Here is a 25,504-nt window from a genome sequence, read left to right as displayed (position 1 = left end):
TCCATGGAGAAGTGTGAAATTGTTATTAAAAAATAGTTATTGAGGAATAAAATCTCAGCAAGTGCTGGGAAAAGAGCATCCATTTAAGTTACTGCATTGAGCCCTTCCTCAGCAGAATATCCAGGATCTCTTGGGAAACTTCCTTGTGGTAGTCAGGACTCTGGATGGGCCTGACAGGACTAAAACCAGAGACCCAGCTTCTCTGTATCTCATTTGGCATTCAGGGGCTCAGCAGGAGGGTGCAAGCCCTCAAACTTGACAAAAACTGGACACATACAGAATGGAAAATGGAGTTCAGCTGTGCCCTCCAGCCTGATGTGATTGCTCTGCTGGTGTCCTGCTGCTGCCTGAGCCCTCCTCACCTTCTACTTCACTGAATTTAACACCCCTGTAGTTACTAAAAGGAAAAGTGTTTTTGTAAAGTCAATATACTTTAAGGCAGGAAAACAAATTTGTCTGTGGTTCTCCTAAATAGGATGAACACTGCCTGTCACTCAGCTGTATGGTTGTGGGATTTTGACACTGGGAGCTTCAGCTCTTTTATTAGCTGCAACTTTTCCCCTGCTTTAATTTCCTTCAGCTGCAAAACCTCTTCAGGGACAGACTCCTGCAGCCCTGTATGTCTCCCCATTGCTCTCATCTGCTTGCAAGTGAGTTTGTTCCCTGGGGAGATGTCTCTGGACTGTGGAGAAGCACAAAAGAGGGAGTCAAAGAGCTATTTTGTCCATCATTTGTCTTTCCTGCTCATACCTTATGGGTGAGGAGACCAGGATGTGCACGTCCAGTGGGGATTGCTCCTGATAATTTCCAGAGGTGTAGTGCTGGCTGGTCAAATTCTGACATGTTTAGACAAAGTCAATTACCAATTCTAGAAAACTGTCCACATCAAAGGTTAAGAATTGTACTAATTTAATAAGGAGTCACTTGTGATACCTTGTTACTTCCCCAGTTCTAATGATGCTTATCAGTCCATGCTGATAATTAGTGTCACATGCAAGGCAAGAGCTGGTGCAGTGCCCAAGGAACAGATGGAAATCTCTCACTGTTGGGGCTGGAGAGACATGCCAGGGACAGCGTGGTGGCAGCCAGGTGATGCAGTCCAGGCTGGGGATGCTTTCTGGGGTGGGTCACACTTCCACCTGCAGCCCCAAGGCAGCGCAGAGGAGCCTCACCAACACATGGCCCCTGTTCCGTGCCCGAGATCCCTGCCAGTGACTGCTCTAGTGGAAGGTGTCCCTGCCCGTGGCTGGGGGGTGGAATTAGATGAGCTTTAAGGTCCCTTCCAACCCAAATAATTTTGGGATTCTGTGATAACTCAGCCACCTTCTAATGCCATTAAGTTGTGAAAGGATTTAAGGGCAGCTACCGAGAGCTTTTACGGTCATGAAAGCTTTTTTAGCTGTAAGGCCTTGAGACCGTTCAAGCCACCACCCAGTGTAGCTGTTTCTGAAGGTGTCCAGGGTGGCTCCTCACCTGCCCCATTCTCCTGGGAATTGCTCCAGGAGGGGTCTGTAAGTGCAGGTGCAGAGGGTCTGTGCTACAGCAGTGCTGCTGCTTTGCTGCAGTGCAGGTGAAAGGTAGAATTGCAGGAAGGTAATAAACTGCCCCATTTACCAACCGATTAAACACCTATTTAAAGCCTGACTTGGCTGCTCAGGCTGCAGAAAACAAGGTACAAGGCAGTACAGCCTGGAACAACTGCTCGATGGCCATTCTGACTGCAGCTTTTCAAAAGTTCAGGTGCTGTTAATCTCCAGAATATGGTTTCATCTGCCTGCAGCAGCTGCCTTTTGCATGTTTTTCTAATGTTTATAAGATGTTCCTGTTTTACTTAAAGTTCACAGCATTTAAATAATGTGTTTGAGCAGATTAAAAATAACACAAGATGCCGCCTCTTTCCAGGCTGTGGGAAGGATTCCAGTTAACGGGAAAATCTCCCTGTCCACCCTGCTGATGCCAGACTCCCCTCCTGCTGTACTTCATGCCACTTCATTTTTTATATTGGCAGCTTATTGAAATTAAAATCTTGTGTTTGTGTGTGTTGTCAGTAGCATTTAAGCCATTCACTTTTGGAAATCTGCTAGTTCTCCATGGGGCAAGCACAGGGATAAGTTCCAAATAATAGGTGGCTGAAAGAGTCTTTCATCCACATAGTGAAATCCTTCCAAGAAACCTGCTTTAGAGGTAAAAACCCCTTAAAAGTAATCCAGGGCAGCTTTCTGGGATAGTTTATATTTTTGTGTAGTAAACAAAATGATCTCAAAAGAGATGCATTTAAGTTGGAAGTGTGCTGCCTTCTGTGGGGGGTTCTTTAAGACCTAAATGAAAACCTTCAGGGACCCACACTTACCCTGCAAGGTGGTGGTATTTTCTTGTCTGGAGTAAATGCAAATAACCTTCCTAATGCCACAGGTCCTGATTACAAATCTCTCTTGCAACCCCTTTTGGCTGAACTGTGCTTTTCTGTCCCAAAATCTGGAATCTGCTGCTTGCTTTTTCAAGTCTCTTGCTGCCATGTTTGTACAGTATCAATTGGAGGCCACAGAGAGCAGGTTTAAGTATCACTGCCGAAGATTTTAGCACCTGCTGCTGCTAGTGGCACAGACACAGTCGGTCAACTTTTTCATAGCCAAACTTTGATGCCATAATTCATTTATTCCTGAATAAAGGCCATTTCTAATGGAGCCAGTGGTTTAGAGAGGGAAATGCTGCTGACCCAGTGCATGGGGCTCATCTTTCAGCCAGTTCAGACTTGTTAATGTATTTCTTCCCTCATAATTAGCCTTTCCTGTCATGACTCAGGGCACCTGTATTATCCCCTACAGGGCCTGTGGGCTGGAATTGGTGTTTTCCTGCTGGCGGTGTAGCTTTGCTGGAGGGGGGTATGGGGGTTGTCTCCTCAGGTTCAGAAGCTGCCAGAGCTCAGCTGCAGACCTCTGGGAAAAGGGCTTGGAGGAAAGGATATGCTGGAAAGCAACTCACACTGTCAGGTTTGGAGTCAAACAGAATAAAACTGATAGCTTTTAAAAATTCATGGTTGTGTTAATGTACTCAGTCAAGTGTAATTAAATGTAGAGACTCAATGGATTCATACAAACACTCTGTGGGAGCCTGTCAGTCTTCCAGGGAAATGAACCCCCAAACAAATGAACAAACCTTTAATATCTTCAGCTCTGCCTCTTTCAAGAGCAGAGCTGGGGGCTCTGGAGAAGCATCCAAGGGTCTCTCTGTGCCTGCTTATTTCTAGGGGAGGTGCTGTACCTGTTAGTCTGGAGGGCTGAGGGAGAACTCCTCACACCTTCTGCTGTGCACACCTTCGTGCCGTAGCACAGACACACAAATTTACTGATCAGAACATGTCCTGGGCTTTGAATGCCAGCAGATGGAGATGCTGGGCTTGGCACTCAGCTACACCCACCAGGAATTCCTCATGCCCCTGCTTTGTCCTTCAGCAGCTGCTGGAGGTACAGGACGAAGAACTGCTGGCCAGTGCTTTGCTGTACCTGGATCTCTCTGCTGTGGTCCTTTACTTGTCAAAACACAGACTGCCTGATGCAAAATAGTTGTCCCAGCTTCAGTATCTGAAAAAGAAGAAGAACCAAAAAGGGGTGGGGGAAGATGCTGCATGCACGACTGAGCAATGGATGGCTGTCCCAAAGGTGAGCATCTCCTCCACAGGAGAGGTTTTCTCCTAAAAATAGCACCTGACTACCCATAAGTGTTGGAAGCCAGGCACGTGCAAACGGCGCTGAGACGTGGAGGAACCCACCTGGGCCCTGGTCAGCTCCTGCACCACAGCAGGGGCTGGGCAGTGGTGGGTTTCTGGCAGTGTGGGAGCAGGACAGTGCCCTGTGCCCCTGTGTCTCCAAGTCATGTGTGCCAAGGGCTGCAGTGCCTCTTCTGGTTCCTACACATGGACCAGGGCACTTCTGGAGGTATTGCTCCTAAATTTCTTCTCAGGAATTCCTCTGGGGTCATGAGCAGAATTGGGAAAATCATCTACAGCAGAGTGAGGAAGGGAGGATAAGACAGTGCTGAGCTCATTTTTTCCTATTTGTGGGGGATTTTTCTTTCTTTTTCTCAGTTGAATCCTCACCTTCTCACAACAGTTGTTGCATATCACTGTAAACTTCATTTAATCCTTTCGTGAAGTTAAAGTAAATACGACTGAAAGACAAAATACACGCTGTACTTCATGTAAGACTGATGACATGTCCCCCAATTATCTGCAGCGGTGATATAGCTATAATCAAATTTAGAGAGCAGCTGTGTTACTCAGCACTGCTGACAGGGATGCAGTGAATTAGAATTGATGCTGCCTCTCGTTAATCCAGCAGCAGCCCGATGGCCCCAGTGGGGATGTGCTCACCCAGCTCCACACACCAGCAGCAGCACTGGGCCATCCCCAGGGTCTGCTCTGCCCCTCACCCTGGCACTGGCCCACTGTTAATCCTCTGCCCCAGAGCTGCTGCTCCCAGCTGGGTCCTGCACAACCCTAAATGTGGTGGGAAGTGGGACAGAGCTTCTAGGCATCTTGTCCCTGCTGGGCTGCCATGCTCTTCTGAGCCATCACCTTGCATTGCCCATTCCTGACAGGAAAGCAGGGAATTTCTTCTGTTGGGCTTCAAAGTCAGCCAAGAACCTGAGCTACTTTTCTTTTTGTTTTTTAGCTGTAGCACAAATAGTTGTTTTAGTAGAGGACTCATTTCAGCTCTCTGTTTTCTCAAAAAAAAAAAAAAAAAAAAAAATCTCTCCAGCTCCCTGCTGTCCTGGCTGCAGCAGGACGCCGGCTGGAGCGCGGCACCGCAGCGGGACGTGTCCATCAGCAGCAGGGAACCTGGTGGTTTAATATCCCCAGAACCTTCTGTGGTGCTCTTGGGTTTTCACAGCCAGTCTAATAGTGGTGTTCAAAATAATTGCTATAGAGGGAAAATGTGTCTTATCACAGGGAGCAGCACACGGACAATGGAAGCATTTCAGAGCATATTTTTAGGACAGAAAAAAACCCCGATCTAAATCTTATGCTTTTTCATCATATGCCTTGAGCAGTGAAAAGTGGGGAAAAGGGATCAGCATTTTTGCTGGTTGGATGGGGCTGTGAGAGACATGGTCTGGCAGAAGGTGTCCCTGGGGTCAGCAGGGGCCAGGGCAGCAGATGCACCCAGCAGGAGCCACAGTGGTTTTGCCTCTCCTTGGTGCCCGCTTGGGAAAGTCAAACGTTTTATGTGTAACCTAAAAGAAAAGCTGTTCTGCTGGTGTGAGCTATTGGGTAATAAAACGAGGAAAGGCACTGCAGTCAATAAAAGTAAATTAATAACTAGAGACAACAAACCCTGTTTCTCTGACTGGCATAAAGCAATCCTGTGCTGAAGGAAGAAAAAATGTCACCGTTTATGAGGAGGCAGGTAAGTCCAAGAGGAATGGACCATAGCATTTTGTTGGATATTTGTGATCAGAACTTTTTCTTCCTAAACCTGTGGGGTTTATTCGCAGCACAAGCCAAGGAGCTCCACAGAGCAGAGGAGATCCAGAGCCCCTCGGCACGGTGGGTGCTGCCCACAGTCAGTGCAGGGCTGCCCACACCTGCCCTTGCAGTTGTACTGCTCATGCAGCACAAATTAGGAGGCTTAATTATTTCAGTAGAGGTTAATTACATTAGTCACTACAACAAATCTCCCATTCATGCCATGCTTTCCACTTCATTTAATTCATTAGCCCCTGTGACAGTAGATTTCTGCATAGAAGTGCTCCTTTATGTCCCCATGTCCCTTCCTAGAGTGATCCTCCATGTTGGCCCTTCACTTGCTTTTGCTCTTATTCCTCTCAGTGTTCCTGGTGACAGTGACAAAGTGGTTTGGTGGGAGCAGGTGGGAGCAGCCTGGGCCATGCTCTGCCCCAGGTGAAGGGCGTGGGTAGAGCAGTGCTGTGCCCATCTCAGCATCGGGTCCTGGCCCTGCAGGGACAGGCTGTGAACCCCACACTGCGTGTGCCCTGTGCTGGAGCTGAGCAGATGGTGACTCTGGATCGTGCACGTCATCCCCTTCCCTCGCTGTGTACATCACCCCCTTTCTCTGCTGTGTTTGTCATCCCCTTCCCTCACTGCATCTTTGCTCAAAACCAGCACTTGCAGATACGTGTCGTCTCCCACCTGCCAAGCAGGGTACCATGCTGTGCTGGTCTTTGCCCGTGAGCCTGCTCCCTGCTGACTGCCCTGGTACCAGACTGTCCATCATGGGAAAATTCAGCCGGCTGTGCACCCCTTGCAATGATTCTGAAGGAGCCGTTCCTCACAGTTTAATGTGTTTCTGTAAATGGCAGAGTGAAGTTCTTGGATAGCATTTAATTAGTTTTACTGTGCCTTCCCTACTCGGCAGAGATGTATCATAATAGCTGAAGGATTCATAAAAAAACATGTTTTAATCAGAAATTCAAATGCAAACCGAGACAGAACAACAAAGATCTGAAAATAAAACCAGAATTTTAAAAACTGCCCCTATGAAACTCAGTGCCACAGGCACATGGTGCTGCTGTTAGAAGCAAACCTGTGAGCTGCTCTTGTGAGCCAGAAGCCCCAGGTCTGACCCAGCTAATGCTGGATTGCACAGTTAATCCTCTGGGGACGTGGTGATGTTGGGAAGGGCATTGGCCAGGCTTCTCCATAGGCTCAGTGATTGTGTAAAGCTGGTCCCAAATTATGGTGGTCTTGGTGCACACTGTCATTCATTGAAGCATGTTTGTCATACCCTGGGCTGAGCCCAGAGTTTAATATGTGGCCGCTGTCAAGGTGCCCAGAGCAAACCTGTGTGGGCTGTACAGGAAGGGTGTTTGCCTTTCCAAGGCTTTCCAGGGCTGCCAAAGCCCGGGGAACAGGAGCTCTGTGCTACCACCTGGCTCCATCTCTCCTTGTTCTATTTTGTTTTTAAACTTAGTTCATTCCTCTATCACTGCACCTGGGAATTCATCATTCATGTGTCTCCAGCTTCTCCAGCCCCCTGCACACAGCGTAGGGGGAGATTTCTACAGTCGTGTAGCCCCAGTGCCCAAATTGTGGCTGCTGACATGTGCAAGGGGGAAGTGAGACATTTCCCACCTGTTCAGCTAGTTTGCGGCTTGGTGGGATATTTCCTATTTTTAACTGTAGCTGCAGTTTAAGGAATAAATTTGTGAAGTCAAACATAAGGTAACAACCAAAGGAAATAGTTTTTTAGCTGCAGATCTGTCTGATTTAGTACCTGGTGAACATTTTCTTTAGCATAATGATCCTTCTTAGGGTGCATGAAAAAACCTGCAGTAATGAACAGACACTGTTCCCAGTTTTCAATCTCATCAGCAGCATTTTGCTATCATTAACCTGAGCATGATAAATTGCTTATAAAACAGATATTTGTTTGTTGGGCATTAGCAGGTCTAGTTGTGAGGAGGGATGTGGAATTTGGTCTACAGAGTTTTGCATCATGAGTATGAATTGTGTGTGGTTCTGACACTGGAGGTCAGGCCAGTGTAAATCAAGGAAATATTTCCAGATTTTAATCTGAATCGAGACTTAGGGATTTAAAGATATTTAAACTCCCAGCCAGGTGTTTACTTGGGCTAGGAAACAATCAGCCTTGTTGTCTGCAGGTGGAGGGACCTTCCACAGAGGTGGAAGCTGCTCTGGCTGTTGCAGGTAAAACTCTATCCTCTTTCCTCTCCTTTCTGATATTTTAGCACTTTTCTTCTGGCCAGGCTTTTGGCAATGCTGCCTGGCATTTTTGTCCACGTGTGCCAGCCCCCATGGCTGCTGGCATCCTGCTTGGAGTGCTGCAGAACCAGAGCCCAGCCGGGATGCTCACTGGGATGCCAGCCTTGGCTGGGAGCACTGGAGTGGCACACAGAGCGCTTCAGCTGCCAGAAAATTAGATTCATTTATTTGGAAATCTGTGGTACACAAAGCACTTTAATAACCACATTCATCTAAAGGCCACATCAGGAGAAACAGTACTGCCTGTTCCCTCTTGGATGCCAGTTTGTGGGGAATGCTGTTGCTAACGTTTAGCAGGAGCTCCAGGTCACCTTGATACAATCAAGTTAAGACATATTTTAATGGCTGTTTAATTAGATTTACCATAGGGAAGGTGCCACAGAAGAAGGCTGCATTTCTGCTTCCAGTGCTTGAGATGGTTTAAATAAAAATGCAGATAAAAGGCTGGAAGTGATAGACAAGAACGAGGGGTTTTTTTACCCCTGTTCAATATAATTTTTTACCTTCATTTGAGGGATGTGTCTGCTCTTTCCTTGCACTTGCAGGGCTGGAAAATCTCACACCCCTGCAGAGTGACGCTGTTTTCTGCCTGCCACAAAAATGCAGGTTCTCCCCAATGTGTGATTTTCTTTTAGGTGACCTGAACTTTGAGCACCTCACTGGAAGGCTCCCACACTCCTCAGAAGCTGCCCGTGTCATAAAGCAGAAGAGAAGGAATCCATCTGATTTCCAGCAGCAATATCCAAATGTTATGGCAAACTGGTCCCTGTATGAGAGAACAAACAGCTCATGTTCACCTCACACCAATTTTGATTCCTTGATGAGGCTGTGGGAGACTCCAAGGAGCATTTTGTAAAGTGGCCAGTTGCTCCTCCATAGGAAATAAAACATTGAAACATATTGCTATAAAGGATATGACATCTCTCCCAATGGATTTATTAAGAAGACCACAAGAGTAAAGAGTTATAAAACCTGATCCAGTCGGCAGTTCAAGCTGCGTAATTGATATCTATTATTTCCCATTGACTGCTCTGCACGACTTTGCTTTCTGTAGCATCAACAGATTCTGCCTCTGAGCTGCTGGGGCTCGGCAGAGAGCAAAGCCAATAGCAAACCTGGGGTATGAATCCCAGGAGAGAGATGAGATGGTTTTCCTCAATTTCTTCCCATAAATACACACCTTTATCCTAATTTACACAGTTTCTCAAGTCACTACATTCGCACAGGGTAATACAAATCCACTGTGGCTTTGCTGAAGCAGAGATTGGGCATCAGTTTGGTTTCCCCAATGATACAATTTCTCCTCATCTGCTTCATTTCATGGCAATTTTATATTCTTTACAGAAATAGGGTTGTTATAGTAATGAATTTACTGAAACAAAACAGGGAGAAAAGGGCCATCCCCACAAGTGAAGATTTATCCTGTGCCACAGTAACCCCAGCTTGTTCCAGGCCCATCAGTGTCTGTCTGTCCTGAGCATTTGTCTGTCAGCTGGCAGGAACAGCACATTGCTCCTCGGTGCTTCCTCAGGTGATTTCAATATTACATTTAATTTTGGTGGATGTTAGAGCAATCAAGAATAACTGAGAGACTGATAGTAACTGGGAGCTGGCTGTCCCAAGGGCTGGTGTCTGCTCCCAGGTGCTGCAGGATCCCTGAGGAGGCTGAACCCAAGGAAGGGCCACGTGCCTGTGCCAGCCTCCTGCCCGTGCCCCCGCACAGGTCAGCATTAGGCAAACTCATAACTTTCCCCTTATTTCTCAAAGCTGTTCTATGCTACTGACCTCCTGCCCCTGCCTCCTGCAAATCATTTGCTTTTCCAGATGCTTCACTATTAACTTGTACTATTTCTGTTGGCTTTTTTTTTTCCTATCTCCTTATCCCACCTCAAGAAGGAGAGGGATTACCTCATTTCCACTGCCTCGGAAATAAATCCTCATTATGGATTTGTACCTGGGGAGGAAGAAGCTGATTTCCACTCCCAGCCAGTTCTGGGCAGATATTTGAAGGTAATTGTTCAGTCCAGTGACATCTCACTTGTCTAGTAACCATAAAGAGCACTTTTATTAGAGCTGGGCTTGGGGTTGGGACTACTGAGAAGATATTTATGGGGAAGATGTCATTTCAGAAGACTAGAATATGGACATCAAATTCATGTTTTTATTTTAAGGTGGAGCAAAGGGAAGGACCTAACATGGAATAAATGTCTGAGTGCTGGTGGGGGGGCTCATTCCCAGCCCGGCTGGCTGCACTGCCGAGAGTGCAGCTGCCTCCTCACAGTGCTCACTGGGTTGCTTCAGGTTTGTTCAAAATCGTCCTCTGAGGTGGTTAAACCCAGCAGTAGCTTTTCCCTCACACTGTAGTTGTGAAAACTGATGTGAACTAGCAGCCATGAATGGTGTTTTTACTCAGGATCCAGAAGGTATGTCTAGCTTCTGCCTACCTAAACATGCTGCAACACAAGGCTGAAATGACAGTGTCATGAGGCCCTTTTTTCCTGGCTAATTGCTGCAGGATGAAATAAGGGTCAGAATAAAATGTGGTTATCTGCTAAATGGTTATTGCACCCAGCTGTCAGGCTGTTTGCTGCAGCCCAGATTATATTGACTGTGGCAGCTTTTGGATGCTCCAACTCAGGGCAGAATTGCACAGTGATTTCTCTGGACTTTGACAGAGCTGGGGCTGAGCTTCTGCCACAGAGCCATCAGTGATGGATTAGACAAAAATAAACAAACAGCCCATGAGAACTTTCTAGAGGAGAAATCGCTTGGTTCAGTGTTGCAGATTTACCCCAAGATACACCCAGATGAGCAGAGGTGTGTGACAGACGTCCCAAGTTCTGAGGCTCTGGAGCTCTGGCACTCAGTGTCTTTGTGAATGTGCCCTGCACTGCTCTGCTGCAGCTTTGGAGGTGCAGGGACCCCCCAGCCACCCGCTCAGCATCCAGCTGGTGGTGAAACTTTGATGAAAGTTCCTTAATGATTGATGAAGAATGGCATCAAATTAACACAACTCATTACACTGTGAGAGCACAGTTGTTTAGCACTTGATGCTTCAGGGCAGTGAGTTCTCACACCACAAGCTTCTCCCCAGCCTCTGATCCCACCTGTGGAAGAAGACACAAGGATTTGTTTGTACAGGTCCTGATCCCAGTGAACTGGAGAGAATGTAGACCAGACTGAAGTGCCAAAACCAAACGTTGTAGAGGAGTCTTGGCCATGCTGGAAGCATGCAGCAGCCTGTTGCCCCAAGGGGCTCAAGCCACTGAAAAAAACCCTTCCCGTGTCTGTAACACCCGGGGCCATGGGAGCAGGGATTGGGAAGGCATGATGTCTGGTAATTAGCTGCTGTCTTGCATGATTGATTTCAGGAGCTCTTTTCTCGTGCTGCCAGTCTTGTTGAACATTTTCTGCTTCTGCCTGATACCACTGCCCCGAGCAGGGCGGGTGATGAACCAGCGGCTGCGGCTGTCGGTGAGGTGCCTTCCTGCTGTGCTCGGGGGGGATCTCAGGTGCTGCACATGTCCTGGGGCTGAACATTGTCCAGTACAGAACCAGCAAAGGAGATGGAGCCACAGGGAGTGCAGGGAGGAACATTCCCTGTTCAGTGTCCTCACTCCAGAGCTCCTTGGCTCTGTCCAACCTACAGCTGCCTGGGACTGTGCTTCGGCCCTGAGCCGTAGCCTCTGGCAAATCTGTGGACTGTCTGACAGCAGGCAGGAATGGTAACAAAAAGAAGCAATTATCTTCAGTGTCTTTGATTCCCTTCACTTTTTTTAGAGGTCCAGAAATGGAAAAACAATAGAAAAACATCAGAGCTGCATCTCAGTGCCTGTGCCACGGTGATGGCACCGGGGATGTGGCCTCGGGCCCTTCAAAGCCTCTGCAATCACCTCTTTACTTAAACTGTTGCGACTTTGTGTTGTCCAAGGCCTGTATAACTTTGCCTTTTTCTAACAGCCTGTACATAAGAGGAGCGAGCATTAGAAAGGTGTAAAGCTGGGTATTTTAAAGTTAAACTGAATCCCAGTCATGGTTTCCTTCCCATGGAGCAGTTTTATATATAAAGAAGATTATAGATTAAGTTATGTTTGACTGACAGATTTAAATTGAGGCTTCTTTCTGCAGCCTCCACATCCATGCTCTAAATAGGAGGCTTGGGATTAGGGCCATTAAATTACTTGGTTTATTGGAAAAATAAAATATCAGGAACAGATGAAAATGAAAAGAGAGAGAAATGCAAACTGAATGAGTGCTAAAAAATTAAGGTAAGGTAGCAAATGAAATAGAATAGCACTAAAACTAGATGGCATGTAAGAAATTCTCCAAGTGGCAGTGTTGAGGATTTGGGCTTTCAAACTGTGGAGTTAAAGACAGGTGAGCTTGATATTGCCAAGAGCTGCTCCATGCGCCCAGGCTGCCCAGTGCTCAGCTGTCTGCCTGTGGGGATGGGAGAGGGATGGAGAAAACTAAAAGCAGGTCATGGATGGAGCTAATCCTCCAGCTGTGCCCCAGCAGTGGGTGGTGGGTGAGTGGCCTCGGTCCTGCTCCAAGAGTGGCAGTTCCCATGTCTCCCCCAAATCCAGGCAGAGATGGGTTTCTGTCTGCTGGCTTTGGATAACTTCTTGTGACCTCTCTGAGTGTTTGTACCTGTATTGCCTCCTTCCCTCCTGCCAGTAATTACTTACAAGGCCATGGAGAGAGATCAAACCCTGACCTCTCCTTCAGATCCTTGAAATGGCCTCTTACTGCACCCTCGAGTCTCCTTAAAGGAAACAAAACAAACTGCTGCAGATGATTGCAGGTAAAGCTATACTCCTGAGGAGCTGCCTTTTCTAGATAGCCCTGTATATGAGGAGTGAAACATTTCCTGGAGATTTGATTTCATCTCAGGTCTGGGGAAATTCTGCTGTTCCACACACAATCCATCAACACCTGCCCAGAGAGGAGCAGTAAATTAATCTTCTTCTGGAGCAGCAGTGCAAACTGCCTTCCCTGCACATGGAAAAGAGCCAGATTTGGGTCAAAGGAGCGGCTTTCAGCTACTCTTTCCCCTCCTACCGTGATCCATTTGAGCCCAGCTGCTCTCCCAGCAGCTCTGCTCCCTCATGCCCGTACAGCTGTGCTGGTTGGCAGGAATTGCTGCTGGCTTTTCCACAGCCTTTGCTTTAGACTCATTATGATAATGGTTGTTAAATCTCTGGAGCAGCAATGAGTGTCCACTCGGGTGATATCAGTGTGCCCATGCTGACATGTGCAGCCTGACTCAGTGAATGTCACTGTCCTCAAATGCAAAATGCCTTCAGGTGAGCATAGGACTTGTCGCAGGGCAATGCTTCCCAGGGAGACAACCTCCTCCTCCTCATCATCCTCCTCCTCCTCTTCGCAGGGCCAGCTCCTGGGATCACTCACAGCCACATGCCCAGGAGGGACTGGATCTCAGTGAGGTGCCAGGTGGTAGAGAAGAGGCAGATGCTGCTGAAGGACAGCATTGGTCTGTGACAGAAGGACAACTCACGGCCACCAGCAGAGGGAGAGGATGGAGGTGCAGCATCTGCACCTGGTTTTAAGTGGTTTAATGACATCACAGCACAAAGGGAAGAGTGTGAGAAAATGGTGTAAGAGAACATATTCTCTCATGTTAAATCACCACTCTAGGTCCTGTTGCCATTGGCAGCCTGAGGGATATTTTGCAGAGATGCTAAAACACATTGTAAATTAGGAAAACAAGAGAGAAACCAAACCAAAACACCATATTGTGTAAGATCATATCTCTTGATACCAGAAAAGCTTCTCAGAATGAACCACCTCATTCATGTTTACTCTTGTTTGTTTGGGGTTTTTCATTTGAAGAAATGAGAAAGATCTCATTTCTGTTTTTCTATAAAAATAGCTGTTGTCATTGATGTCACCTTTGTAGCCTTGCCTCACTGCCTGCAGAGGTCAGCAGAGCCGGAGCCCCGGAGGAACGTGAGCAGCCCTGCTCCTTCCAAGGCCAGGAAAAGAAGAGAAACGTTTCATGATCCTTAAACCTGTTAAATGTAAAACTTTGAAAGTCTCACACTGAAATCTCAGCAGCCCCAGGTAAGTTTTCTTCAGCCAGCTTTATTATTTCTCTGCAGAGAAAGCTAGTTAAGGAGGGATGAATCCAGGCCCATAATTACTGAATTCCAGTCCATAATTCCTCAGGAAACAGCAGAAGTTCACTGGAGAGCACTCAGGCTCACAATGAAAGGAAAGAATTGTAGGTGTTTGCCCTTTTGGAATGGTTATAGGGGAATATGCAAAGAAGGCCTGAAAAAGAGGAGGTGAGTGTTGGCAGCACCATCACCCAGCTGTGGTGACACGCTGCTGTAGCTGGCTGCAGGAGCCAAGTGCTGCACGGAGCTCAAGCTCCCAAACAGCTCCAACTTCAAAGCCTGAGGCTTCAGGAAGACGGGGCCCCAGGTGACTGCTCAGCACCATCATACTTTCAATCATTTCTGCTGCTTCTAATGCAACCGGTCTAAGCTTCCCCAGAAAACCTGTAGGAAAATGACAGAAGACCAGATGTGACATTCCGGACTTTGCATGTGAAAAGCAATCAGGGAAAAAAATAGAATAAAGCAAAGCACAGAGGGACTCGTGGATGTATTTTATATGCTGAAAGGAGAATAGAAAGACACAAAATCATGTGCAGGTCAGTTTTATACAAAACATCAAAGACAGGTGGGAGTGACTGCTCCTGGGCATGGCTGGCACTGGAGAGCAGCAGCCAGAAGAGAGTTCAGAGCACAGCCACCCAGGGAACCCGGCAAAAGCAGCAAGAACATTCACATGCCCTCGGTGTGAGTGCGAAACATGAGCAGTGCCAGGGAGCAGAGCTGTTCATGAGGTGGGAGCCCCCAGGCTGAAGGGTTGGTGGGAGCCCTTGGTGCTGGATCTGTTGTGGGTTCAGCGGTGGTGATGGGAGCCACAGGCTCCAGGGAAGGGAAAGGCTACACAAAACACAGACAGATATTGTGACCCATGTGCAGGTCCCCAACCTCCACTCTGTGGTTGAGCTGCTCTGCCATTAAAGGCCACCTCCTGCTGAGACCTCATTAATGGGGAATGGCTGAGGCAAACTATAAAATCTTAAAAAATAGTGTGAGGATAAAATTAAAAGCAGCATCTCTGAACTGGGACTGCTTTGCCATGAATTGAACGTGCCTAAACCTAGTCATGGTTGAGCAGAGCTATTCTAGGCACTCAACAACAGAGTGCCTAGAATCTGATTTAATTTGAAAGACTACAAAATTATATTTCTCTGCTGATTTTCCAGGTGGCAGGATTAGATGAAGAGCTTTTAGTTTTTCACTACTTCCTTTTAACCTAATTTGTCAGAAATGGCTTTTGGTACAAGGCAGAATTTGCTGGGTGCTGCAGCGGCGATAATGGAAATATCAGAGAAATGGCAAAGAACAGCTGGGGGACATCATCCCTCTGTCTGGAATGCACCAGGTTTGATAAACCATGAAGGCCAAGTTTTCTGGAAAAGCATAAATCAAGGAAATTTGCATTTCTGGTGGGATGTTCGCTGGTCCACCAAAGCAGCCCCTCTTTCCGGGGAGACCAAGAGCTGCAGCAGGATCTGGCAGATTTGGTGTGTGCTGGTCTTCGTGAGGACTTGGGAAGGGATTTTTGCACGGTTGGCATGAGCATGGCCACAAGCCTGACAGCTGCAGGGGAAGGAAGGGTGGTGGCCAGAGATAGTACAGCCACAGGGACACCCTGCCACGGCATGCAGGAACGGGAGCTGCCCTTCCTCTCGGCTTTGCTGATTAAGGAGCTCCTTTTCTTGGCAGTTTGAGCTGGAATTAAAATATTGCTGGGAGAGAGACACTCAGGGGCAGGCGAACAACTTGTTCCCAGCCGGCTCAGCACTTTCCTGTTTGCAATTCCACCTACCAGAGCTCAGAAAATGCTCCCTGAAGGCAACTGGGTGCTGGACTGGCAACCTCCTACAGCCCTCGATACCCAGCAGCCCCTGACACCTGGCAGCCCCTCAACTGGAGCGTGCAGGGGCATCTCTCCTCCACCTTTTGGGAAGGCAGCAGGGCTCCCAGTGTGCATCCCGGTGGAGCAGCCTTGGAACAGAGGTGAAGGCACCAGAAGGGTGGGCCGGCTTGGAAGTTCATTTTGGCTGCTGGTGTTGCTGGGTGCTTGTGGGGGTCCTGGATGCTTTGTCCCCTCTCTAGGGAAGAAAGGGGATTTTCAACCTGACCTCCAAACTGGAGGAGCTGGGGACCTGTCTGCCCCAGAGGGACACCAAGTGCATGGTTTAAAGGCCAAGTTACTTGACTGCTCCTTTTGGCCCTCTCCCAAATCCCACACCCCTCTGACTGCTGAAGTGATGAGCTCCTCTGCACTGTGGGAGAAAGGACAGACTTGGGTTAATGATGCCGTGCATGACTCCCACTGCTCTCCTCCCGGTCATTCTGCCAGGCTCTAAAGAAATGGTTTGCCTGGGAAATGGTCTGTGACTTAGCAGGCAGCGTGCTTGTGAGGGGCAGGTTTCTAATGACTCCTCAAACTGAGATTTTATCCCTGTAAATGCAACTAGGTCTCAGTGTCCCTGATTAGTTTCTTGTGACAAATTCCATCTGTCTGCCTGGGAACACCAAAGACCTAAAAAACCTGAGCACCAGCCATGCAGCCAACTGCTCCCATCCTGGTCATCACAGGAAATCACTTATAAAACAGGAAACTCTTCCTTGTTCCACTCAATTTCTTGGGACTATTTGCCATGAAATGTCACCTTCTCAGATGAAGGAATGGGATTTATCACAATTAACAGAGGCTTTGACATATCCCTTTAAGTGAATTAAGGGTGCTTTAATTCTGAATTCGCCCAGGGCTTTGTTGGTGCAGCAGGAGTCCCTTGCAGTTTATAACACTTGGAAGCATGCACATTTTTGGGCAGTTGTTGGTGTGATTTTGCTGCTCCCAGCAGTGTGGGCTGCCGAGGTTGATGCAGCATGTTGACAACGAACGGCTCCTTGTCAGAATGCTGGCTCTGGACATTCCCCAGGAACGCAGAGAGAGAACTCTTGTGCTGGGATGTTGATTGATTGAGCAGTTTCCTATATCTTTTGGATTTTTAGAGTCACAATACACCTGCGTCACTGCCCTCGTCAGTCACTGCTTTCCTGCAGTGCAATTTTTGGCTGAGACACAGAGGAGCTGAATCTGTGACACACAGGTTCTGAGGCACATGGGTTTTGCTCCACAGATGCTGGTGCAGTGATTGCAGGGCCCTGGCACGGTGAGGGGGCAGGTGGTGGGGGGGCTTGCAGCAGCACTCCCCATCGTGGTCTCACAGCCTCCTCCTGCCCTGGCACTGATGTCACTTGTTCTTCCCTCTGGCCTCCACCTGCCCTTCCCCTTCTGCAGCCGAGAGCTGCGTCACCAGCGCCGTGGCCTTGGCCCCACGTCCGGGGTGTGGCAGCAGCACTTGCACCCTGCTGGCGTCCTTGCACAGTGTCTGATGTGGCCACGCATCACTCTGAGCCCGCTGCCGGAGCTGAGTGTTGGGCTCGGGTGCTGATGGTCTTTCCTGGTCTCCTCAGTGTTGCTTCAGCAAAGGGAGATTAGCATAGGAAACACCCCACAAAATGCGTTGCATTTACTGTTGCTATAGCACAAATAGGAAACCTGGAACGTGGGGTGGAAGCTGGTGAGTCACTGGGGTGAAGCATTTATCCCAAACCTCCTGTCTTGGAAAACTTTTGGCATGCATGAACTTTACAGAGCCAATAGCCCTCGGTGGGAGTTCCTGGGACCAGTTAGTGTGTCCAGGCTCTTCATGCCCACCTTACTCTGGTGTTACCCGGTGTTACTGCTTTGGTGGCTCAGTGATGTTCCATCAGATTCTGAAGCTGGTGTTGTTCCAGCTCGAGTGGTTCTCCAGCCACAGGAGGGCGGCGGCACCACAAGCTGCCGAAGCGCCTGGAGGCGCAGAGAAGCCACCGGGGCTGGGCTTAACGCTGCTGCTCGATCTCCTGCTTTACTAAGTAAAGGAAAAGTTATATAAATGATGTTGAAATGTGGAATTGCTGGCAATACTCTGCCATGCTCTGCAGCACGCGGCTGATGTTTAACATGAAGTCCCGTTCCGGTGAATGGGATTTGGCTGTCGGAGGGGTGCGTGAGGCTGAGGCCAGGCCAGCCTCGGTGATGTTTTCTGCGGCTGAAGATAATGTGGATTTGCCTGCTCAGGGCTCAGCCTGCAGCAGGGTAAGGGTATTGCCTTCCAAAAAGGCTTCTTTCGTTGGTTGAAGAGAGATGTTTCTGAGAAAGATCCCTGCAACTGCTCGAGGTTAAACTAAGAATTGGCACGAAGTGACAAGGGGCAGCATTTGGGACTCAATACCTGAACTAGCCAAACCCTGAAAAAAGAGTCCAAAATGGAATTCTTTTATTAGCTTTTCCCTGGCACTGACACCTGCAGACTTTTATCTGCAGCTGTGTGGGAAGAGCTCACACTGCACATGTAGTTCCCACAGGATGGGACTTTGAGGAATCAGACTGTGTTTCAACCCATCCTGGAGAAGGACCCAAACATGCTGACCAAACTACAGATTGCAGAGAACAGTGTTGCAACAGACAACACGATTAGAGAACTTTGAGGAGCACTTGATCTAAAACAGTACACGCAGGTATGATTTTTTTAATGTTATGGTAGGGAGCACCTTCTCTACATAGCTGAAATTAAGAAGGGAGGTGAGCCCCAGCCTCCAACTTTTGAAGTGTGTGATGCAATCTAGCAATTTAGCAACTTCCATTGCTAAAATATACTGGGGCACTGCTTCAAGTTTGGGTTCTGACTGAGCTTTAATATCTTACAAAAATTAGGTTACATTATTCAAAATCAAAGGGTTTCAAAGTCACAGCAAAGCTGAATTTCACTCTGTAATAGCAGCCTCAGGTCAGTGATGGGTTTTGTGCCAAACCAAGCCGGGTTCTGTAAGGAGACTCTGAACTCTGCTCTGCCCCATGACGGAGTGGGTGTGTGTGGCTCCAGGCATCAACTACAGGCAAAGAGCAATAATTGCCCCCCTAAAGCCAGGAGGAGCTTCCTCATCTTTCCCTGCAGGGAAAGAGGTGGTAGAAGGTTTCCCCAGTGGTGCTGCCACAGCCCGTCCCCACTGCGGGGAATTAATGGGGCTCTTCCTTTCGCTCAATTACTGGGTATCCACCTGTGAAGCTGTAAAGGGTAGAACAGTAAATCTTACAATCAAATATTAAATTATAGCTAATTTATTTGCTTATGGCAAACTGTAAGCTCTGCAATCAAGTGTGTAAGGGTTTCTGTCACAAGCTCTCCTGGGAGTCAGGGGATGTGCCTGGCAGTGCTTTGGGGGGGGAGTTTGCTGAGCCTCGGTCCAAGTGGACACAGGCAGGGATTGGCCACTTTAAACCCGGGGTGTCCCGGTCACAGAGACCCTGGGGCAGCCCCTCAGGCAGCCCCTTGGCATGGGCTCGGGTCTGCCTGGTCCTTGACTTTGATGAATGTCTCTCCAACCTCATAACATGCTTTTGCATACTTTTACTGTAGCTAAAACATTCAGTGTTTAGGAAGAAGTTTATTGTTTGAATCAGGATGAAACCAGCATGTGTTTGGCAGCACTTTCTGCATAATATATTAAAGGTTTTTTACTTCTGTATAAAATCCTTCAAGTCACCTGGAATTTTTCCATGGACTGCACTCTGCTCAAGGTTTCAATTTGCCTTAGAGTTGTATATTTGTCCTTGTCCTCTCTGGCAGCCCTGTGCTGTCATCCTGCAAACTGGCTCAGAAAATGGCACCAGGGTGAGGGTGCAAATCAGAGCCTCCCAGAAAGTCTGGTGGAGGGAAAGGGTCTGATGGCTCCCAAGCATATTTCTAAATGAAAAATTGTGTCTCGTACTTTACCATTCAGGAAGAGGGGGAGAAAAAACCGTGTCTGGATTGGAATATTTTCAGCATTTGGGATGGCAGGTGAATTTTAAACAGAACCCAGCTGGAATATGGCCAGTCTGGGAAGCACAATATGGCATTTTTCTCTTCCCTTTCCATTATGGTCCAAGCAGAAACAGCAGCAGGCAGAGAAAGTACTTTGAATTGTGTCAGGTGTTGTGTCAGATTTTGCCTAATTCCTTGAGGCATTAAAGCATCTCTACTTTGCAAAGACAGTGGAAATCCACTTTTTCACGTGCATGAGTGTTTTAAAAATGGAATTTTCCGACGATGTGGGAGAGCAGCAGCTTTCACACAGCTGCCTGCCAGCACTGGGAATCCCTTCCCCCGGAGTGATGGGTCCCGGCCCCCAGGGCCACCTCCAGCGTGGTGCGGCAGTGTGATTCCGGGGGGACGGCAGGGAGCAAGCAGGGAACAGCACAGCTGCCTGGTGTGCAGCACCGAGGAACTGCTCCACGGCGTTTCCAGACGGGTGTTTTGGGAACTGGTGGCTGTGGAATGAATCAGTGACCCGCCCCAGACCCGGGGCAGTGCTCAGTCATTGGAAGAAGCGGGTTTTCCACGGAGGAGGATGCAGAACGCGGTGCTGAGCCCCAGCAGCTGCCTGCGCTCGCTCGGATGATTGTCCCGATGATTCTCCTGATGATTGTCCCGATGATGCTCCCTTTGCGTGGGCGCACCGGGGAGCCGCGGGCCGGGAGGTGCCGGCTGGCTGAGCTCTGATTCACTGTCCAGCCCCCCCAGCTGGGAGCCATGAACCAGAAAATGTCACTGCTTCCCACGGCAGAGCATGCTCGTGCCATGCCACAGGCACCAGTTCAGGGTGCAGCTCAGTGGGAATAAGGGTTTTTTTAATCTTAACCAGTATTAAGATTCTGGTCATGGCCCGAGTTTTGTTTTTTAGCAAAGATAAATGGTAACTGTGCTATCTCCCATTGCCTGCAGTATTTTAGAGGCTTTTCTTCTCATAAATAGCCTTGTCTATCCCTTCAAAGTGACACTGGAGCATCATTTTGCTGTGTGTGTGGCATTTGTGCTTTTAAAGCCCAGACCAGCTCTTTTCTGTGAAACCCACACTAACACATCCACAAATCTCACGCTTTACAGCTTGTCACTCACATTTAACCTGCTTTAGAGCAGAGGTTTCCCTCGGCAGCTGCAGATGAAATATGCTTCATCTGTGACTGTTTTCACAAGCACAAGGCACCCCCTATGCCATTGTGAGCCAGGGCTGCCAGGGACACCCAGGCTGTTGCTCCACTGGTTTGCAAAGCAGAGTCTGTCCCTCTGGGCAAAGCAGAGCAGAAGCTCAGCTCAACAGTTAATTTTTAACTTGCCTGTTGCTCCATGGTGTGGAAGGGAAGCTTGCCAGGGAGGTGTTGCTGTTGACCAGGGCACCCTGTCTCCCCACACACAAACACGGCTGGGCGAGGGCTGGCGCAGCTCCTCTTTGGACTCTGCTCATGCCTTGTGTGCTGGATTTCACCAGAAACTGAAGGTCACAGTACTGGGTGTTCAGATACTGGGGAACATCCCCATCTCCTCCTGAACACTGTGGTCAGGCTGAGCTGGGCCACTGACTTGTTCCAACCCCATCTTTTCATGGACAGGAGGGTCACTGACACCCCCTTTGCTCTGGACTCTCTCTTTCCAGCACCTTGTGAGTTGCTCCCCATCTTCCCCAGTCTGTTGAGCCAGAGCTTCTGCCAAAAGTCTTGTCCTTAGTTTCTGTCTTGCCTTTCTGTGGCTTCTCCCCAGCCAGCAGTGGTAGTGGGGAACCACCAGCACGCTCCCAGCACGGCTGCTAAGCAGGGCGTTAGACAAGCTGGATAAAATTAGCTGTTCAGATGCATATTCCTCAGGATGCTGGGACGGGGGACACCCAGTACAGCCAGTTTGACTCATGGAGAAGAATTAATGGAAACGCCCGGCTCCTGGAGGGAGGAAATTCCTTGAACGGCCTTTTCCTCTGTTTGTTGTGTGGGGAGGCTGACAATGGGCCCTGCGTCTGGCCGGAGCACGGCCAGGCTGGCTCGCAGCGCAGCGTGCGCCGGCCACAGACGCCGAGTCTGCGGCACCGGGCGCTCAGGAAGGGCCCGGCACCGCCCATGACGGCACTGACGGGTGCCAGCACAGCCGGGTGACCTGCCCTGCCCACACCTCTCTGCACACACCGCGGCGGGACCACAGAGCACAGCACAGCCTGGGCACCCGGATTGGCAGTGCTTGGTTTGCCCTCCCTGGCACACGGGCTGCCACAAACACCGAATCACCGGGGATGAGCCCAGGTGCTCTGAACCCTCCTGGTGCAGCCCTGGAGATAAGCAGAGCAGCAGCACAATGTGGGCAAGGGCCCTGGGATGGTTGGACATTCGTATGTCAAACTCTTGTTGGCCAGTGGTCCATGAGAATTCATTGCAGTTTTTGCTGAGCCCACTGTAAGACACATTCCTGGAGCACAAACCTGCCAAAGCAACAGACAGGCTGCAAACAAGGAAAATTTACTTTTTTCACTGTAAGTATCCAATAATCACATAACTTCTTAGTAAGTGGCCTTTATTTATCAGGGATGCCACTTGGGCTAATAATTTCAATGTAATGAGACAAGAGGGACTATAAAATCCCCAAGTCAGAGTATCTTATCAGTCATGTTATGCAGATGTTGTGAACAGGATTGTCTGGGCAATCCTAGGACATGCCAGCAGCAACCACTTCAGTGGGTGTTGAGTTCAGTCTGCCATGATCATGGCCTCTGCCAGATTTGCTTCCTTTCAAGGAAAGGCTGTTGGCAAATGATAGCCCAGGCTGCCCAGGTCATCAGTAGCACTGGGGAGCTGGGTTTGGTTTTGGGGACCCAGAGAGTGACAAGGCTCTGCCAAATCCAGCACTGGCCCTGGCACAGGCGGTGCATTGAGGACGCCTCAATGGTCCAAAGCAGGGGAGCAGGGAGCAAAGCCCCAGCAGCAGAGCGAGGCCCCTGGGAAGCAGCAGGACGGTGAGGAGCTGATCTGGTCCCTGTGGGGTGTTCTCAGAGCATCCTCAGCAGCAGGCTCGTTGGGTCCTGGCAGGTAACACACCCCAGAGGCAGGTGGGCCTGGGGGTCCTTGCCCTGCTGGCTTCTGTTGTGAGTGTTTGTCGCACAAGAAGCTGCTCCGATGGGAACACCCACCAAAGGGAGGAACTGCGTCCCATCCCAGGGCTGGGTGGAGCAGAGCTGGGCTGTGGGCAGGCAGTGAATGGCCCTGTTTGGCCTTTTTTGGGAACAGGCCCAGTTTTTGTCACTGTGGATAGGGGGTTTGTGGGGATGTGTCACCAATGGGTGCAACAGCTCCAGCGAGTGTGGGACACTGCTCTGGAAGGGGTCGAATGCTGGAAATTTGGCAGCTTCCTCTGGAGCAAACCTGCCCTGAGACAGATTTTTCTGAGCAAGGGCAGTTCTGAAAAGCCTTTGGAAGCTCTTTCAAACAGGCTCATCCCAAAACAGTTTACTCTCTGGTCTTCCTGGGAGGGGAAATCACCATGCATCCCACTCCAGCTATAAATAATTATAATTGCCCATTCTATTAGGTGACTTAAAAGATTATTTCCAGTCTCCCTGACTTATTGGCAATTTGGAGTTCTTACTGTAGGCAAAAAAACTGTAGCTGGGCTATCACTCTTCCAAGCTGCTTTATCTTTGTTGCTCTAAGCAGAGTCATGGGAACATTTTTATCTAAACCATCAGGTTATTAGAGGACAGACTTATAAATAACCAGTCTTTGCTATTTTTAAGTACTTTCAGCATTGTCTATCATGATACTACAGCACAACCTGCAGAAAAACAGTTCAGTTCTGCTGCCAAAGCTTCATAACTTACTTCTGTTTCTTTGGGTGATGAGGAGCCAAGTCCAGGTTCCTTCTCTGCTCTGCAGAGATGTCAAAGGCTGACGAGCCATGCTGCCCACCCTGGCCCCGAACCATCATTTTCTACCCCTTTCTTTCCTCATTGCAGAAGATGTCGTTCTCCTTTGTAATAGGAAACTATTATTGGAGAGCAAACTAATATGGGAGTTGATTAACAATAAATTTGGTGAGACCTTTCTGGGAAATGACATGGTTGCCATAGCAACTGTGGGCTAAACTGGTGCTGCCGGGTGGGATAGTGGGGCCATGGGGGAGCCAGGGACTGCTCCATATCCTGAGAATGGGCTGCCAAAGCCACACCTGGGGAATGAAGGAGAGGTGCAGGTAGTCTGCTCTTAAACTGGGTCTCTATGAATTGACAAAAAAAGTCTAACCCCAGGAGAACTGAGCATTTCAGACAAGATAATTTGTGTTTATTTAATAATTTATTAATTTTCACATCACTGTATGCAATAAATTATAGTCAATATAATAATAACATTGTCATAAAATATTGCCATGAAGTAAGTACTCATCTAATAGTTACTGTAACCTACACAGAGAAGAACTGTAGTTATTATATTTAGATTTTTAGTGTTAATGGTAAGTGAGCACAATATTAGGGAACTTCACAGTAAATTCAGGGAAATCTGTCATTATTATTGCTTTTGTGCAAACGACTTTTACTGCACACACACAGCTTGGGAAGGAAGGGTACAGTGGTGCAGAGTGTCTCTGGAGCAAATGTGTTCCTGGACGGCTGCATTTGGGTGCATTTAACAAATGTGAAGTGACCGTGATCAGCAGCTGGTCGGTCTCCAGAGCCTCCTGCCAGCCACAGCACCAGGGCTCTGCACGGGCTCAGGCTTTAAGGAAACAAGTCTGAAAAGGCAAAGCACACGGCTCAAGTCAGTTACACCAAGTCCATCAGAAGGTCCCGTATCACACCCGGGCGTGTGGTTTTCCCCCCAGTTCAGTCCCATGGCTGCCCGGAGGAGCTTTTTTGCCTCCCGGTGGAGCTGCTCCCTCTCTGTGAGCCTCTGGCCACCAAACTGCTGTCCACACTGATGCTGCCGTGGGCACCAATGTGCCTTGGGCACCGATGCTGTCATGGGCAGTGATGCTGCCGCAGACACTGATCCTGGTGTCCACACCAGTGCTGCTGTCCACACCAGTGCTGCGGTGGGCACGGATGCTGCCGTGGGCACCGATGCTGCTGTTCACAGCGATGCTGCCGTGGGCACCGATGCTGCTGCGGGCACTGATGCTGCTGTCCTCAGCGATGCCGCGGTCAGCTCGCAGTTTGCGGTGGGGCTGAAGCCCTGTGGGTGGTCTGTCCAGTCCCCGATGCCACGGGGCAGCGGAGCATGCTGAGTGTGGTAGGAGGTCACAAACAGTCCCGTCACAAAATGTTCTCCATTTCTGCTCCCTCCGCCAGTTCAGTGAACTTTAATGGAGTATTTCCGAAATGTCAGGAACTGGAGCAGTTTGTCTTTTCTCCTCTGCTTTAATGCCATTAGTGCTCTCGTTTTTTCCTCCATGTCCTGGTCGGTGGCGAGGATTATCTTGGCTCTTTCCTCTGCCTTCTTGTCTCCGGAGTTTCTGAAGAGTTTCTGTAGGGACTCCTCGTTGATGCTTTCGAAGATGTTGGCCGCGGCTTTCTTGCGCAGGGCCGTGTCGAAGCGGTAGCCGTGGACCGAGGGGCTCACTCGCAGTGACGTGGACATGGCTGGAGCGCTGGAGCTTGTCTTTGCTTTCATCTATGTGGGTGCTGCCGGGTCTGCCCTGGGCTCCAGTCGGAGGAATGGGTGCTGTGCTGGCTCCAGGACTGGAATTTAAAGGCAGGCTGGAGGAAAAGCCGGAGGGCTCCGGTTACAGTGGTGAGATCACGATGATGTCAA

At 49.0% G+C, this 25,504-nt stretch overlaps 1 protein-coding gene and 1 long non-coding RNA gene across 3 annotated transcripts; one reads left to right on the top strand and one right to left on the bottom strand.

Moving 5' to 3' along the window:
• The first annotated feature begins 4,744 nt into the window (after positions 1-4,744).
• LOC121663078 lies at positions 4,745-22,565 on the top strand. 2 transcript variants are annotated; one of them, XR_006015517.1, is made up of 5 exons: positions 4,745-5,405; positions 8,377-9,751; positions 11,113-11,215; positions 13,131-13,825; positions 13,931-22,565. It is a non-coding gene; the product is annotated as an uncharacterized LOC121663078 (long non-coding RNA). The 2 variants fall into 2 exon arrangements; XR_006015518.1 differs by lacking the exon at positions 11,113-11,215 and having other exon boundaries at positions 5,226-5,405.
• Positions 22,566-24,015: 1,450 nt separating this feature from the next.
• On the bottom strand, positions 24,016-25,504 carry TCIM (transcriptional and immune response regulator). Its single transcript, XM_042024939.1, has one exon. The coding sequence runs from the start codon at positions 25,361-25,363 to the stop codon at positions 25,043-25,045; it is 321 nt and encodes a 106-aa protein (XP_041880873.1). The 5' UTR covers positions 25,364-25,504; the 3' UTR covers positions 24,016-25,042.

Source organism: Corvus kubaryi, unplaced genomic scaffold (assembly GCF_017639235.1).
Source record: "Corvus kubaryi isolate FWS band 111438036 unplaced genomic scaffold, C.kubaryi_AGA036_p1.0 37265, whole genome shotgun sequence".
NCBI classification, from domain to species: domain Eukaryota; kingdom Metazoa; phylum Chordata; class Aves; order Passeriformes; family Corvidae; genus Corvus; species Corvus kubaryi.
This window is presented reverse-complemented; position numbering and strand designations above follow the sequence as displayed.